Source organism: Camelina sativa, chromosome 12 (assembly GCF_000633955.1).
Source record: "Camelina sativa cultivar DH55 chromosome 12, Cs, whole genome shotgun sequence".
Lineage (NCBI taxonomy): Eukaryota > Viridiplantae > Streptophyta > Magnoliopsida > Brassicales > Brassicaceae > Camelina > Camelina sativa.
In genome coordinates this window covers 15998918-16015678 of record NC_025696.1, presented here as the reverse complement: position 1 = coordinate 16015678, position 16761 = coordinate 15998918, and the positions used below count along the sequence as shown (strand labels likewise).

Below are 16761 nucleotides of genomic sequence, written 5' to 3'. Positions count from 1 at the left end.
CAACCTCTGTATGGGGACATGCCATCTTGCATGCAGAAGCGCTTATTCGGATAAGACCAAGTGCATACCATAAGTATCCCCCTTTGCAGTTCGCATTTGGTCANTAAAGAATCACCAAAGTTCCTTGAACGAATTCAAGACGATATATGTGGACCGATACATCCACCATGTGGACCATTCCACTATTATATGGTGTTGATTGATGCATCGAGCAGATGGTCACATGTTTGTTTATTGTCATCTCGAAATTTGGCATTTGCGAGATTTCTAACTCAGATTATCAAATTAAGAGCTCAGTTATCTGATTATCCTATTAAGAGAGTTAGACTGGAAAACGCTGGTGAATTCACATCCCAAGCATTTAATGATTATTGCATGGTAACATGAATTGAAGTTGAACATCTTGTAGCTCATGTTCATACACAAAATGGTTTGGCGGAATCATTAATTAAACGTCTGCAATTGATTGCAAGACCATTGATCATGAGATCAAAACTTCCAATCTCTGTATGGGGACATGCCATCTTGCATGCAGAAACGCTTATTCGGATAAGACAAAGTGCATATCATAAGTATTCCCCTTTGCAGTTAGTATTTGGTCGAGAACCAAATATAGCCCATCTAAGGATACCTAGAACGACAGACTGGTGATGTCTTTACGGCACATTTTGCCGATTGTCACTTTGATGAGAAAGTTTTCTCGGTCCTAGGGGGAGAAAATAAACAAGTAGGAAAAGATATCAAATGGTGTGTACCATCTTTGCTACACCTTGATCCTCCTACCAAGCAGTCTGAAATAGAAGTTCGACGAATCATGCATATGCAGAGTATTGCAAATCAACTTCCTGATGCATTTGCTGATACCAAAACGGTAACTAAATCATATATACCAGCTGCAAATGTTCCTGCTAGAATTGAAATACCACAAGAACGTGGAAAAGCAGATGATACATGAGAGTCTAAAACACGCTTGAAGCGTTATAGGCCAGTTGGTTCTAAGGATAAAAATCCTAGGAAACGAAAGGAAGCTGAAAAGCATGATATGCCCAAAATAGTAGAAAGCATTTTGGAAGAAACAAATCATGAGTCTAATGAAAGTATTGAGCATCATGAGCCTGAAGAAAATCATGAGATTTCTATCACTATATCCATACTGGAAAGATATGGAATCGAAATAAAATCGATGATATTGATGACACTTTCTCTTACCTTGTTTCAAGGGAAATAGATGAGGAAAGTGAGGATCCAGAACCAAAGTCTGTATATGAATGTCAAAAGAGACATGACTGGACAAAATGGAAAGATGCAATTCAAGTCGAAGTTGACTCGCTTAATAAACAAAATGTATTCAGACCTATTGTACTCACGCTTGAAAATGTGAGACCAGTTGGATACAAGTGGGTATTCGTTAGAAAACGAAATGAGAAAAATGTAATTACGAGATATAAGGCTCGCCTTGTAGCTCAAGGATTTTCTCAAAGACCCGGGATTGATTATGAGGAAACATATTCCCCCGTTATGGATGCAATGACGTTTAGATTTCTAATGAGTCTAGCAGCTGGCGAAAATCTAGAGATGCGTCTCATGGATGTCGTTACAACATACTTATATGGATCATTAGATACTGATATCTATATGAGAGTTCCTGATGGATTTAATATGCCAAAAGCATTAAAAGCTAAATCCAAAGAGTTGTGTGCAATAAAGTTGCAAAGATCATTATATGGGTTAAAGCAGTCCGGACGTATGTGGTATAATCGTCTCAGTGAGCATTTAACAAAAGAAGGATATGTGAATGATCCTATATGCCCATGTGTTTTCATTAAGAAAACAAACATCGGATTTGTGATAATCAAGGTATATGTTGATGATCTTAATATAATCGGAACTCAACATGAAATACATAAAGCAACAAACTATTTGAAAGGGGAATTTGAGATGAAAGATCTCAGACAGACAAAGTTTTGTCTTGGTCTACAAATTGAGCATACTCAAAAGGGTATATTTGTGCATCAATCCACATACACTAAAAGAGTGTTAAAACGTTTTAATATGGATAAGGCAACTCCTCTTAGTACTCCAATGGTTGTTAGATCATTAAATGTTGAGAGTGATCATTTCCGACCACCTGATGAAAATGAAGAGATACTTGGTCCTGAAGTATCGTATCTAAGTGTCATTGGAGCCCTTATGTATCTTGCAAATTGCACTCGACCTGATATTTCATTTTCAATTAATATTTTGGCTAGATTTAGTTCGTCTCCAACACGAAAACATTGGAATGGGATTAAACATGTCTTTCGTTATCTTCAAGGTACTATTGATTTAGGATTATTTTATCCTAACAATTTAAATTGTCAAATGATTGGTTTTGCAGATGCAGGATATCTATCAGATCCACACAAAGCTCGTTCACAAACAGGATATGTGTTCACGATTGGAGGCACTGCTATATCGTGGTGTTCTCAAAAGCAGACACTCGTAGCTACTTCTTCGAATCATGCTGAAATTATCGCACTTCATGAAAGCAAGTAGAGAATGTATGTGGCTAAGATCGATAAGTCGACACATTAAATCAAGTAGCGGAATTCATCAGAATACAGAGCCAACTATCTTATATGAAAACAATGCTGCATGTGTTGCTCAGACAAAGGAAGGGTATATCAAAAGTGATAGAACCAAACATATCCCTCCAAAGTTATTTTCATACACCCAAGAACTCGTGAAGAATAAAGCTATTGAAGTAAGATATGTTCGATCATCCGAGAATTCTGCAGATCTCTTCACAAAGTCATTACCCACGACTATGTTCAGGAAACATGTTCATAACATTGGAATGCGCTGTCAACAAGACTTATAAGATGTGATCCTGGTCAGTCGAGGGGGAGCTTGCGAGGTTGTACTCTTTTTTACCTTCCTAAGGTTTTTTCCATTGGGTTTTCCTAGAAAGGTTTTTAACAAGGCGACAGAAGATATTACGCAAGGGACATAGTAAAAATGGTCTCTAAGGGGGAGGGTTGTGAAAGTCAGAAAAAGAAGATGTATACAATGTCAACAAATGATGCGCATGTGTATAACGTTATGCATTTATTATTATTTTGTGTGGATCCCATCATCACTATACACACATAGTAACTTACTTTTTTACTTTTATATAAACAAACAAATTCGATCATTGTAACATATGAATACAATTTACAAAACTTCAATTATAGAAGAAGTAAAATCTCTCTCTCATCTCTCATTTATTCAGTATAACATACTTTTGCAAGTATAAATTTCTCTCTACTTATTTATTATATTCACTACCAAATCAAACACTTATTTATAACATATACATATATTTCCCCACATTTTTTATTTTCATTTATCTTCATATCTTTCTATCTCACCAACCCAAACAAGTTCCTCTATTCTTTTCCCCATTTCGTCTTCTTCATTCTGACGTTTACTCTTTTTAGATCTATCTTATCCATGGCTTCCTGTAATCACTAGTAGTGACTCAGTCGATGTGTGTGGAAGAAAACTAGGGTTTAGATCACTCAAAAGATATGGCAACTTTGAACCCTTTTGATTTGTTGGGTGATGATGTTGAGGATCCGAGCCAGCTCGCCGTTTCCATAGAGAAAACTGATAAGTCCAAGAAATCTGGACCTGTTTCAGGCTTGCCTGCTAAGTCAACTCCCAAGCTTCCCTTTAAGCCACTCCCTCCTGCTCAAGCCGGTGATGTTTCTTTCTTCTCATATTAAAAATATCAATACTTTAATTAATAAAAATCCGATCTTTATTTACTACTGGAGTAAGCTGACTGTATTGTTGTTTGGGTTCGGTTGATTATTCATGGAGTTGGGTATTGTTGTTTGAGTGATTGGGATTTGGTTATCTGATTAGTTTTTGATGTTGTGTTGATTAGTGAGAGAGGCGAGGAGTGATGCTCCGCGTGGAGGCCGTGGAGGATTTAGCCGTGGTCGGGGTGGTTACAACCGTGATGATGGTAACAATGGATATTCAGGAGAATACTCTAAACCATCTGAGGAAGGAGACGTTTCTAAGTCTTCTTACGAGAGGCGTGCTGGTGGTGGTGGTGCTCCTCGTGGTTCTTTCCGTGGGGAAGGTGGAGGTGGTGGTCGTCGTGGTGGATTCAGTAATGAGAGTGGTGAAGGTGAACGTCCTCGAAGGACATATGAGCGTCGTAGTGGAACTGGCAGAGGGTCAGTCTTATTCTGTTTGTTGCTTACTCTGCCATTGAAATGACTGTCTCAATCTCATAAGTTGGAGTTTATCTTTTGGATAGGGGTGACTTCAAGCGTGACGGATCTGGCCGTGGGAATTGGGGAACTCCAGGGGAAGAGTTAGCTGCGTAAGTATTTGTTTGTGGCTGATTGCACTTGTTAAAATTGTATGTATCTATGTGATTGTGATTGGGAATTTGGACTAAAAGAAGCTTCTCTTGATCTTTAAGTGAGACTGAAGCAGTAGCTGGTGTTGACACTGAGAAAGCTGTTGGGGAGAAACCAGCTGTTGATGCTGATGCTAACAAGGAGAACACTGCCGAAGTTGAGGAAAAAGAGCCTGAGGATAAGGTAAGCAGAGAATGGAATAGAAATGCTAGGCTTCTCTTTACTATTTTCCAAACTGGTTTCCATTGTATAAGTTTCTGAAATCTCACTGATTGGTTATTGACTTGTGTTTCTACAGGAAATGACTCTTGATGAGTATGAAAAAATACTCGAGGAGAAGAAAAAGGCACTTCAATCATTGACCACCTCTGAGAGGAAAGTTGATACCAAAGTGTTTGAATCAATGCAACAACTGTCAAACAAGAAGGCTAATGATGAAATCTTCATCAAGTTGGTAAGACATATCCTCTATAATTCGTTATTGTCGTCTAGTAACTTGCATAAAAATATTCTGAACCTTCCCTTTTATCTATTTCCCAGGGTTCTGATAAGGACAAACGCAAAGATGACAAAGAAGAGAAGGCTAAGAAGGTTTAAATCATTGTCTGAACCTAACATTTTGCAGAAGTCAATAAGTTTGCTTACTGATGTGTTTTCTTCTGATTTGCAGGCTGTGAGCATCAATGAGTTTCTGAAGCCAGCTGAGGGTGAGAACTACTACCGAGGAGGTAGAGGTGGCCGTGGACGTGGTGGTCGTGGTCGTGGCCGTGGAGGTGTTTCTAATGAAGAGCATGTTGGTTACCGTAATGAAGCTGCGCCAGCCATTGAAGATACTGCTCAGTTCCCATCTCTTGGGGGCAAGTAAGATCCATCCACGAAAACGTCGAAGGATGTTGTGCGAGGGTGTACTGTTTACCGGGTCTCTCGTTGTCAGGTGTAAATGTTTAGGTGTCGTCAGTTTTTAGATTTTATGCAAACTTACGCCTGATGGTTTTTGTTTACTTTTGAAAACACTCTTTTACTTTACCATTTTAGTCTTTTAGTTGTTTTCTTACTTATGAAACATGTTTTGAGACAAGACATACTTAAATGTTATGGGTTTTGAGTCTTTAACTCTGGCACCTTCCCTCTCATATCTGATCGTGTTCATTTTGACGTTGTAGTTATAATACAATCTTGTTACATCGGTTACTGATGTTTCAAGGTTTTGTTATATACAATCTTGTTACATCGGTTGCTTGAGAAAACTCGGATTCTCGTAATGGTTGCTACTACATATACCAAAGGTTTTGTAGAAATTGAACATTTTCTTGTGTTCTGTCATAAACCATGAATAATGCTTCCTCGTTTCTACATTCATCAGCAATTAAAACGCTGTAAATTTCGATTCTTTTCGCGTTCAGTTGGAAACCCAGATGCAATTTTGGTGGTATCATCATCGGGTTCATCGCCAGAGCCATCTCTGGTTCGCTCCGAAAACTCGACGCTTCAAACGACGACTAAACGTTTTGACGAAGACCAAATTTTTCAGTTGAACAAGATTATAAGCAGATGTGTACGTTCAGGAGATATAGATGGAGCTCTCAAAGTGTTTCACGGGATGAGAGCTAAGAACACCGTTACCTGGAATTCTCTGCTCGTTGGGATTTCCAAAGATCCAAGCAGAATGATGGAAGCACACCAACTGTTCGACGAAATCCCTGAACCAGATACTTTCTCTTATAACATCATGTTGTCTTGCCACGTTCGTAATGAAAACTTCGAGAAGGCTCAGAGCTTCTTCGATCGGATACCATTCAAGGATGCGGCTTCATGGAACACGATGATCACAGGGTACGCACGAAGAGGTGAAATGGAGAAAGCGCGGGAATTGTTCTACTCCATGACGGAGAAGAACGAGGTTTCTTGGAATGCCATGATCTCTGGATACATTGAATGCGGGGATTTGGAAAAGGCATCACATTTGTTCAGAGCGGCTCCATTTAGAGGCGTTGTGGCGTGGACGGCTATGATGACAGGGTACATGAAAGCCAAGAAGGTTGAATTAGCTGAGGCAGTGTTCAAAGACATGACAGTGAAGAAAAATCTTGTAACTTGGAACGCTATGATCTCTGGTTATGTTGAAAATTCTCAGCCAGAAGATGGATTGAAGCTTTTCAGAGCTATGCTTGAGGAAGGAATTAGGCCTAACTCGTCTGGACTAAGCAGTGCATTGCTTGGATGCAGTGAGCTATCAGCGTTACAGTTAGGGAGGCAAATGCATCAGATAGTGTGTAAATCTACACTTTGTAATGACATAACTGCATTGACGTCTCTGATTAGTATGTACTGCAAATGTGGAGAACTTGGTGATGCTTGGAAACTGTTTAAGGTGATGAAGAAGAAAGATGTTGTGGCCTGGAATGCGATGATTTCCGGGTACGCTCAGCATGGTAATGCAGATAAGGCTCTGTGTTTGTTCAGTGAGATGAGAGATAACAAGATCAAGCCGGATTGGATAACGTTTGTTGCGGTTTTACTGGCTTGTAACCATGCAGGACTAGTGGATGTTGGGATGGCGTATTTTGATTCGATGGTGAGAGATTACAGGGTAGAACCGCGGCCTGATCATTTCACGTGTATGGTTGATCTTTTGGGTCGGGCTGGGAAGCTGGAGGAGGCAATGGAACTGATAAGATCAATGCCGTTTAGACCGCATGCTGCAGTGTTTGGGACGCTCTTAGGGGCTTGTAGAGTGCACAAGAACTCGGAATTGGCTGAATTTGCAGCTGAGAACCTGCTTGAGCTTGACCCGAGAAATGCAGCCGGGTATGTGCAGCTAGCGAATATTTACGCATCGAAGAATCGTTGGGAAGATGTTGCAAGGGTTCGCAAGAGAATGAAAGAGAGTAATGTTGTGAAGGTAGGAGCGAGTCAAAAGTTCGATTCTTTATTCGAGTTGCAAGACTCTAAATGTTTTCACTTGACTGTTTCAGGTACCCGGATACAGTTGGATAGAGATTCAAAACAAGGTTCACCATTTCAGATCAAGTGATCGGATTCACCCGGAACTAGACTTAATACACAAGAAACTGAAGGAGTTGGAAAAGAAGATGAAACTAGCTGGATACAAACCGGAGCTAGAGTTTGCTTTACACAATGTAGAAGAAGAGCAAAAGGAGAAGCTATTGTTATGGCATAGCGAGAAGTTAGCTGTTGCATTTGGTTGCATAAAACTCCCTCAAGGTTCACAGATACAAGTGTTCAAGAACTTGAGAATCTGTGGTGATTGTCATAAAGCAATCAAATTAATCTCGGAGATAGAGAAACGAGAGATCATGGTGAGAGACACCACAAGGTTTCACCATTTCAAAGATGGGTCTTGCTCTTGTGGCGATTACTGGTGAAAAGAGAAGACCTTTGACTCCTCTCATTGGTCAAACCTGACTGTATTTAAATGCGTCATTGTGTGAAAAAAAGTTTCGACCTTTGACTTGACAAGTTGCGTTAAGGGGAGAAAGAGAGATGCGTAGATCGACGAGTGGTTCAAGAGTTTCGGATCAGTTTCCGGCGAAGACACCGTCTCCGCCTCGATCTCAGAGTGTTACAGCTATGGAAGATGATGATGTGGAGCTGCTTCTGCCTAGGTACGACCCGAATTCTCAAGCGGGGAAGAGAGAGAATTCAAGATTCAGATCTGCAGAAAACGTCATCCATCTCATTCCTCTCATTCTTCTTCTCTGTGTCGTAATCCTCTGGCTCTCCTCTCATTCAGGTAAACCGAGAAATTGATTCAGACTCTAATGAATTCATAATTGATCTGTGAAACTTAATTTAGTAATTTCAGAAAGACCCATATGGATAAAAGGATTGGGATGTCTCTGTAATGTTAGAATCTTGTGTACAATTATGGTTTCAATTTGTTCATTAATTCTAAACCAGTGATAGATTTGGAATTTGTCAGCAGGTTCAAGGAGTTGAGTTCAAAAGCAACATGCTTGTCTTGTCTCCATGGGAACTCAATTTCAGTTTTGGGAAAGGAAACAACTTTTTTTACTGCCGGTGAATTTGTGTCAACCATACGTAACTCTTGCATGTTTTGTTTTTTTTGTTCTTTACACAAACACATGACTAATATCTCATATAGTCCATTTTTTTTTTTTAAATTTAAATGTACAATGTTTAGTTTGTAATAAAAATTTTCAACATCACACAACTCAATTTAATCAATCATTCTATTGGTCGAAAACAAAGATCAATTTCAACTTAATGCGCCAACTCAACTAGAGTTAAACAATGAAATCAAAAACTCTCATGTGGCAATTAAACCCGAGAGATCCTTGATGAATATGGTTTTAAACCCTCTAAAATAGTCACTGTACTGCCATTGGTAGAAGTAAAAAAAACCAATTATAGAAATATTAGTTCAACTACGGTTAAAAAATGGGCCACAGGCCCAGAATTAGAAACAGACTTTAAAACCCAAAGTTTTGTTTTTACATGTTCTTTCTCGCAGTGAAATTCTCTCCCAATCAAGCTTCTTCGAATTTTGCTAGCTCTTCTTTCTTACACGACCAATCGGTGTTTTCGCAGCTTTCAGGTTTGTCTCAAATCTCAATTTAGATCGGATTCAGAGTAATAACAATTGATAAAACCTAATTGTTTTCGTTAATATTGTGTAGAGTTTGAAATATTTTGCTGTAGATCCGGAATCGAAATTTTACCTTTTTTTCCCTATACACCACTGATTGTTTTAGGAAACGGAGCTTAGTTCTGGATTTTAAGATTTCTTCAATACGCATTTACTCCAAAAAGATCACACAATTTGATCTCTGAACTTGTTGTTTGAACAAAGTTTATGTTTTTAGAATCATTGCTTAAAGTGTCATTCTTTCATCTGGTCCTGAGAAAACTCTGATTCTTCCATATAAGTATGATTATTCTGCTAAGTAGCATTGGATAAAGCTTTTGGTTTTATTAATACCCCTACTCTTGTATGTGTCTTGAATGGACTCTCTGAGTTACCAAAAAAGTCTTGTGCTTTCTTTACTACACATGTCTCATACAGGACATTCTCTAGAAGCATAATATCTGCTTTTTCGATTTTCTTCTTAGATCATTTATTGATAATCCTAATTTATCTGGTTATATTGCAGAAACTTTACACAGAAGAGCCGGATCTAATTGTTGCATCAAGTTGATTGCTATGACATAGAAAATTCTAATTCCGCGAAGGCCTCAGAGTTTTGCACTAACAGGCTCTGGACATCGTTGATTGAAATTGAAAACAAGAATGTGTAGGCAAAATTGTCGCGCTAAGTCCTCGCCTGAGGAAGTGATTTCAACTGATGAGAATCTCTTGATATATTGTAAACCTGTTAGACTATACAACATCTTTCACCTTCGCTCTCTATGCAACGTATGCTTTGCCTTCCTCTCTCATTATTATTTAGCTCAGTAACGACTGTATTCATTTAATCTCCTGTGTAGATTATGGTCTGACTCATGGCGAGTGTGTGCTTCTTTTGTCTCTAATGTTATTTGAACTTGTTGTTTGTTTTTGCAGCCATCGTTCCTTCCAAGATGCTTGAACTACAAAATTGGAGCAAAGCGCAAAAGAAAGTATGTGTTCTTCTTAAGTGAGTTGATACTGTGATATGTTATTTATCTTAATTGATATGGAAGCTGATGGCTTATTTATCTCTGTTGAGTAGATATGGACATTATGAATGGTTTTCTCTTTGTTCATGCAATACACTTACATTTTTTCGAAATTGTGTTTTGGTTAGGTCAAGATCTACTGGGATGGTAGTTTTCAACTATAAGGATTGTAATAACACTTTACAGAAAACTGAAGGTTAGTCTATTTCTGTTCTTCGACACTATTCATTGTCAATTTCTATGTTTCTCTAGATGAATTCTTTATTAACTATTTTTTTTTTCTGTATTGTCATGCAGTTAGGGAAGATTGTTCTTGTCCATTTTGTTTTATGCTATGTGGTAGCTTCAAGGTGGGCAACTATTACAACTGAGGTTTTTCTTCCGAGGCCTTTTATATCTAACACTGTGAAATGCTACTACCGTTTCATGATGTATACTTGCAGTGTGCGGTTGCATATTTTTGTGTTTTTAGTTTTTCTTCTCACTCTTGAACTGCTGAGTGTGTCTTTGTCTGAGAAAACATGTTCCAGATGGAGCTTACAATCCATTGTCTTGTGTCTATGCAGGGGCTTCAATTTCATTTGAATTCGTCTCATGATTTATTTGAATTTGAGTTCAAGGTATCTGTGGTTTTATGGAATCTTGTTTTGCTATGTCTTTTTTTTTTTTTTTTTTAAATGTTAAAAACGGTCTTTCCTGTTGTAGCTTTCTGAAGAATACCAGACAGTTAATGTTTCTGTAAAACTTGATTCCTTCATATTTGATGAGGTCAGTTACTTTAAACTTGGTAACTTGGGAAATCCTCTTGGTGGTGAAAAGTTTAGTTTATATTCCATCCTTCTTTGTACCAGGAAGAAGGAAGCGATGACGATAAATTTGAGCCCTTCTCTCTCTGGTAAATCTCAGAACCCCTTGATAAAAATACCTTAATAGCAGTAACTCCTTGCTTTTCTTGTCAGTACTTCTCTATAAATCCAACCATAATGTTTTTGCAGCTCGAAACCTCGTAAGCGTAGACAAAGAGGTGGCAAAAATAACACAAGACGACTTAAAGTTCAATTTTTACCACTGGATTCACCCAGTTTAGCTAATGGCACAGAAAATGGACTTGCCCTACTGAACGATGGTAAAATCACATCTTCTTCTGTGGTATTCCTTGTGGCTTTGAACTTCATATTAACAGGAGAAGATACAATGGCTTGATTGTTCAGTTTTTGTCCTTCTTCTTGCGAGGGTAATTCTACCATTACTGATGTACAAAATGAATGGCATGCTACAGGAAACCGTGGTCTAGGATATCCCGAGGCAACTGGACTGTTTGAGATGACTAGAAACACTCCGCCTGCCATAGCTCATTCTTCTCTGGGCGCTGATGCAAAAGTTGTATTAACAAGCGAAGCTGTGGTCCATGCTACTAAGACAAAAAAGTTATCTGCTGAGCGATCAGAGGCTAGAAGGTTTGTTCTCATCCAAATTGCCATTCCTGTTGTTATGAATTGTTCTTCCTATAACGGATAAGTGTTTACTGTACTGCCATATTAACCGAGAAAATTTCTTCCAGCCACCTGCTTCTTCAGAAACGCCAATTCTATCATTCTCACAGAGTGCAGGTGATTCAAGTTCTTGCACCTACTTCTTAAGCATTTTCGTTATATTGCCCGCTATGATATCCTATCAAAGCATACTTGGTCCCGACGTGAAAAATACTATGTCTATGTTGTCTCTATTTATTGCCACTAACCAAAAACTGCATGTTTCTGTGACAAAGCCAATGATGCTTGAACAAGTAATGTCTGATCGGGATAGCGAGGATGAAGTCGATGACTTTACTGCAGATATCGAAGATCGCCAGGTATACCATGATTTCTTTCTGCGTTCAATAAATAGACAACAGGAAAATGGTATAGTATTCGATAAAACTTGCTAATGGCTTTTGAAACTTAAAAAAGCTGCAGATGCTTGATGATTTTGTGGATGTGAATAAAGATGAAAAGCAATTCATGCATCTTTGGAACACATTTGTAAGAAAGCAAAGGTAACTACATTTTCTTGCACTTTGAAGACACACCACCACTCACGAGGCTCAAAGTTTATTGTCTGTTGCTAATGACAGCGAAACGAAAAGACCTTATGTGTTTACAGTACATATACCTTTGTAATGATTTTGGTTATGGAACATTATGATGCTAAAATCATGTGATGATTAATGTTGCAGGGTTATAGCAGATGGTCATATCTCATGGGCATGTGAAGCATTTTCAAGATTTTACGAGAAGGAATTGCACAGTTACTCATCTCTCTTCTGGTAACCTCCAGAAATTATATATAAATACACCAACTACATACACATTATACACTATCAGTTTTGCTTCGTTTCTGAAGAAAATATAAATTCCAGGTGCTGGAAATTGTTTTTGATCAAACTATGGAACCATGGACTTGTCGACTCAGCCACCATCAACAACTGCAGTAGCATCCTCGAGAATTGCCATAATAGCTCAGACACCAACAACAATACAAGTGTGGATCATCCCAATGACATAAGCAACAAGAACACTGACGGTATGGATGTTGTCAACAATGACAATGACACCAGAGACAATTAAATCAAATAGGAAGATCGTCGATTTAGATGATACCGATTTATCGGATTGTAACTTGTTCTTTTATTTTAAAAATATTTAGGAGCAAACAAAAGATGTATTCAACTGATTTACATTTTTCAATGTATTCTGCCTATTTAAAAAAAAAAAAAAAAAATCTAAAACTGAAAAATATGAAAAGTTTGCTTAAATTTTTACTATTGTTGACTTGAGAAAATCTACCCTAATTAGTAAAAACTATGAAGTAAAATAGCATAAAAATAGGAAAATAGACAAAATATTGGGATCAGAATAAATTGAAAACGAATCAAAAGATAAGAGTTGCGATTTATTTGCCTCAAACAGACTCATTGATGTTGAATTAATGTACAAAGGGAAACTAATTTATCTCACCTTTGTTTATGGTGATCCGGTTCCAAAAAACCGGGAGCTGGTTTGGGAATGGTTAACACGGATTGGTTTAAATAGAGATTCCCCTTGGTTTTTAATTGGTGATTTCAATGAACTAACAGGCAACCATGAGAAGAGAGGTGGTAAATTGCGCCATGCCTCTTCATTTGTGCCTTTTAACACTATGATTCGACATTGTGGTCTCCTTGAGTTCCCTTCTCTTGGGGATAACCTTTCGTGGCGAGGATGGCGGGACAAGAAGCCAATACGATGTCGGTTAGATCGGGCTCTTGCCAATGAAGAATGGCATGATATGTTTAAAGATTCTTTCACTGAATACTTAACAATGATTGCCTCGGATCACAAGCCCCTCGTTGCGGTTATTGAGGACAGGGTACATAGGGGGCGAAGTGGTTTTCGCTTTGATCGACGATGGCTTGACAAGGAGGGTTTTTATGATGTGATTGCTAACGGATGGGACACAAACACCTCCGCTAATCCCACTTTGATGGATAAAATTACCACATGTCGGATCATTTCTCGCTGGCGGAAGGAACAATTACCCTACGGGAGAGAGACAATTGAGGATTTAAAAGCTAAATTAGCGGCAGCACAGGAAAATGATACCACTACGGTGGACGAGCTTGCGGAACTCACTTGGCAATTAAGGGAGGCGTATAGGGATGAGGAAGTGTATTGGTATCAGAAAAGCAGAAGTCGGTGGATGAAGCTCGGGGATCATAATACTGGGTATTTTCATGCCCAAACAAAGCAACGGAGAGCTCGGAATCGTATTGTTGGTCTCCATGATCAGCAGGGTGTTTGGACAACGGAGGAGAGTGGTGTCCAAAATATTGCGGTCGCCTATTTCCAGGAGCTATTTACATCATCGGATCCTTCGGATTTCCAGGACATGTTAGATGAAATTCCCACATCTATCACTCCAGCGACAAATGAATTCTTAACACGCGAGGTTACTGAACAGGAGGTCAAGCAAGCGCTTTTCATGATGCATCCAGATAAGGCCCCGGGTCCTGATGGTATGACTGCCCTTTTCTTCCAGAAAGCATGGGCTACGGTTAAATCTGATCTGGTTTTATTGGTTAATTCTTTCATGAGGGATGGGGCTTTTGACAATCGATTAAATGTGACTAATATTTGTCTTATCCCAAAAGTGGATAAACCGACGAGAATGACGGAGTTACGGCCCATAAGTCTATGTAATGTTGGTTATAAGGTTATATCTAAGGTTTTATGCCAGCGACTTCGTACCGTCCTACCTTCCCTGGTTTCGGAAACACAATCAGCATTTGTTGAAGGTCGCTTAATTTCAGATAATATCTTGATTGCTCAGGAAATGTTCCATGGTCTGCGAACCAACCCCTCTTGTAAGGGGAAGTTCATGGCTTTCAAAACGGATATGAGTAAGGCCTATGATCGGGTGGAGTGGTCTTTTGTCGAACATCTACTTCGGCAATTTGGTTTCTGTGATAGATGGATATCATGGATTATGTATTGTGTTAAGTCGGTGCAGTATAAGGTGTTGATTAATGGTCAGGCTCACGGTTCTATCATTCCTCATCGGGGATTGCGTCAGGGAGATCCATTGTCCCCCTACCTTTTTATTCTCTGCACAGAGGTACTTATTGCTCATTTCCGAAAGGCAGAGCGCATGAAGTTACTTACTGGGATAAAGGTTTCGACTGCTAGTCCTGCCATATCCCATCTTTTATTCGCGGATGACAGTCTTTTCTTCTGTCGGGCTACAAAAGAGCAGTGTGAGGTGGTTCTTGGGATTCTTAGGCAGTATGAGAGGGTCTCAGGTCAACAAATCAATTTTCAGAAATCCTCAGTCCAATTTGGACATACGGTGGACAATGGTCTTCAGGAGGAGTTGAAAGGGGTCTTAGGAATCACGAACATGGGTGGGATGGGATCTTATTTAGGTATTCCGGAAAGTCTAGGGGGTGCTAAGACGAAAATTTTTTCGTTTGTACAGGACAAACTTCAGGCTCGGGCCAGCGGATGGCCGGCTAGACTTTTGTCCAAAGGAGGTAAAGAGGTAATGATTAAGTCTGTTGCTACGGCTGTTCCTACTTTTGTTATGTCGTGCTTCCGTTGACCTAAGACGGTTACGAGGAAATTGACTAGTGCAATTTCTAATTTCTGGTGGAGTTCATCAGATCAATCACGCGGGCTGCATTGGGTAGCGTGGGATAAACTTTGTCATGGTAAAGATACTGGAGGTCTTGGTTTTCGGTGTTTGGATGATTATAACACTGCCCTGCTGGCAAAACAGCTCTGGCGTTTGATCACAGTACCGGATTCACTTTTCGCACGAGTTTTTAAAGGACGTTATTATCGGCATTCTGATCCCTTGGATCCAATTAAATCTTATTCCCCATCCTACGGGTGGCGGAGTATGATTTCTGCTCGCTCTCTGGTTAATAAAGGACTTATTAAACGGGTAGGATCTGGTGCTTCCATCTCTGTATGGACTGACCCATGGATCCCTGCTCAATCCCCGAGACCAGCACTAAGCACAGGGTTGCCTTTTGATCCTTTGCTTCGAGTTACAAATTTTATTGACAGGAGTTCCAATTCCTAGGATATGGCCCAACTTACGGCTACTTTTGTACCGGAAGATGTTGCTATAATTTCTGCCTTGCCGATGCGACAACCGGATGCTCCGGATCTCTTGGGCTGGCATTTTACCAAGTCTGGTAAATATTCGGTTAAGTCAGGATATCATGTTCTACGTTCCAAACCGACGGCTTCTTCTGAGTCGAAGGTATTTGGACCTGATATTGTGCCACTTCAGGCCTTTGTTTGGAAGATCAAATGTCCACCAAAGCTTCGTCATTTCATGTGGCAAATGCTTTGGCAAGTTTGGGCCTTATCGCGTTTCCCGACGAGTCCAGCATCTTTCCCTTCGGAGTCGGTTTTCACAAATATGGACTTCCTTTTCTGGCGGTTCACAAATGTTGCGGATTATGAATTTTTCCCATGGATTTTGTGGTATATCTGGAAAGCGCGTAATGATAAAATCTTTAGTAACCTTGATTCCAATCCCTTAGCCATTTTGCGTTTAGCAGAGGATGAGGCGAAAGCCTGGGCCTTGGCTCAACTGGATGATATGGCATGCCTCTCGGAAAGTCTCGGGGGGATAGGACATAGTGAAAGTGGGGTTTTACGAATTCCTAGACCTCATTCGAGCTATATGTGTTTTGTAGATGGCTCTTGGAAAGCAACAGATCGTTTTGCGGGTAGTGGATGGTTTTGTACTTCGCCCTGGGGTGACGCTCCTATTATGGGTGCGGCTAACCATCGCCGTAGTCTATCTCCTCTTCATGCCGAGGTCGAGGCCCTTGTTTGGGCTATGCGCTGCATGATTGGAGCTGATAACCAATCAGTTGTTTTTCTTACCGACTGCTCCGATTTAGTGAAGATGGTGTCTTCACCCTCTGAGTGGCCAGCCTTTACACCGTATTTGGAGGACTTACAGATGGATAAGGAGGAGTTTACTTCTTTTTCTTTGGTCTACGTCCCTCGTTCACAGAATTTCCACGGCTTGCTCGCACTTCACCGCAACCAGTTACCTTTGTTAACGAATTTCCATCACATTGGCTTGTTTGAGCCAATCTTGTACTCGTTGTCAAAAAAAAAAAAAAAAAAAAAAAAAAAAAAAAAAAAAAAAAAAAAAAAAAAAAAAAAAAAAAAAAAAAAAA

At 39.5% G+C, this 16761-nt stretch overlaps 5 protein-coding genes across 10 annotated transcripts in view; all 5 read left to right on the top strand.

The window, feature by feature from the left end:
• Positions 3347 to 5508, top strand: LOC104731895 (plasminogen activator inhibitor 1 RNA-binding protein-like). Of its 2 annotated transcripts, none has more exons than XM_010451407.1 (7): positions 3347 to 3723; positions 3914 to 4211; positions 4295 to 4360; positions 4463 to 4583; positions 4699 to 4854; positions 4941 to 4991; positions 5071 to 5508. In XM_010451407.1, exons 1-7 carry the CDS (start codon positions 3552 to 3554, stop codon positions 5263 to 5265), a joined length of 1059 nt encoding a protein of 352 aa, XP_010449709.1. In that variant the 5' UTR covers positions 3347 to 3551; the 3' UTR covers positions 5266 to 5508. The 2 variants fall into 2 exon arrangements, with proteins under 2 accessions (XP_010449709.1, XP_010449710.1); XM_010451408.1 differs by lacking the exon at positions 3347 to 3723 and having other exon boundaries at positions 3932 to 4075; positions 4153 to 4211.
• Positions 5623 to 7802, top strand: LOC104731893 (pentatricopeptide repeat-containing protein At4g16835, mitochondrial). Of its 2 annotated transcripts, XM_010451403.2 has the most exons (3): positions 5623 to 6832; positions 6938 to 7302; positions 7376 to 7802. In XM_010451403.2, the coding sequence occupies exons 1-3, from the start codon at positions 5737 to 5739 to the stop codon at positions 7784 to 7786; spliced, it is 1872 nt and encodes a 623-aa protein (XP_010449705.1). In that variant the 5' UTR covers positions 5623 to 5736; the 3' UTR covers positions 7787 to 7802. The 2 variants fall into 2 exon arrangements, with proteins under 2 accessions (XP_010449705.1, XP_010449704.1); XM_010451402.2 differs by having other exon boundaries at positions 5623 to 7302.
• Positions 7803 to 8600, top strand: LOC104731894. 2 transcript variants are annotated; one of them, XM_010451406.1, is made up of 2 exons: positions 7803 to 8154; positions 8347 to 8600. In XM_010451406.1, the coding sequence occupies exons 1-2, from the start codon at positions 7905 to 7907 to the stop codon at positions 8358 to 8360; spliced, it is 264 nt and encodes an 87-aa protein (XP_010449708.1). In that variant the 5' UTR covers positions 7803 to 7904; the 3' UTR covers positions 8361 to 8600. The 2 variants fall into 2 exon arrangements, with proteins under 2 accessions (XP_010449708.1, XP_010449707.1); XM_010451405.1 differs by having other exon boundaries at positions 8344 to 8600.
• On the top strand, positions 8897 to 12791 carry LOC104731891 (polycomb group protein VERNALIZATION 2-like). 3 transcript variants are annotated; one of them, XM_010451400.2, is made up of 15 exons: positions 8897 to 8979; positions 9536 to 9798; positions 9946 to 10001; positions 10169 to 10236; positions 10338 to 10390; positions 10607 to 10660; positions 10746 to 10803; positions 10890 to 10935; positions 11036 to 11166; positions 11320 to 11497; positions 11602 to 11650; positions 11809 to 11892; positions 11990 to 12075; positions 12256 to 12345; positions 12439 to 12791. In XM_010451400.2, exons 2-15 carry the CDS (start codon positions 9673 to 9675, stop codon positions 12644 to 12646), a joined length of 1287 nt encoding a protein of 428 aa, XP_010449702.1. In that variant the 5' UTR covers positions 8897 to 8979; positions 9536 to 9672; the 3' UTR covers positions 12647 to 12791. The 3 variants fall into 3 exon arrangements, with proteins under 3 accessions (XP_010449702.1, XP_010449703.1, XP_010449701.1); XM_010451401.2 differs by having other exon boundaries at positions 10746 to 10808; positions 10892 to 10935; positions 11996 to 12075; XM_010451399.2 differs by having other exon boundaries at positions 10746 to 10808; positions 10892 to 10935.
• The window catches only part of LOC104733560, a 1537-nt gene continuing 420 nt past the window's right edge, over positions 15645 to 16761 (top strand). Inside the window, exon 1 of the mRNA XM_010453130.1 lies at positions 15645 to 16678. Coding sequence (XP_010451432.1) covers positions 15645 to 16678 — 1034 coding nt within the window. The remainder of the gene's footprint in view (positions 16679 to 16761) is intronic.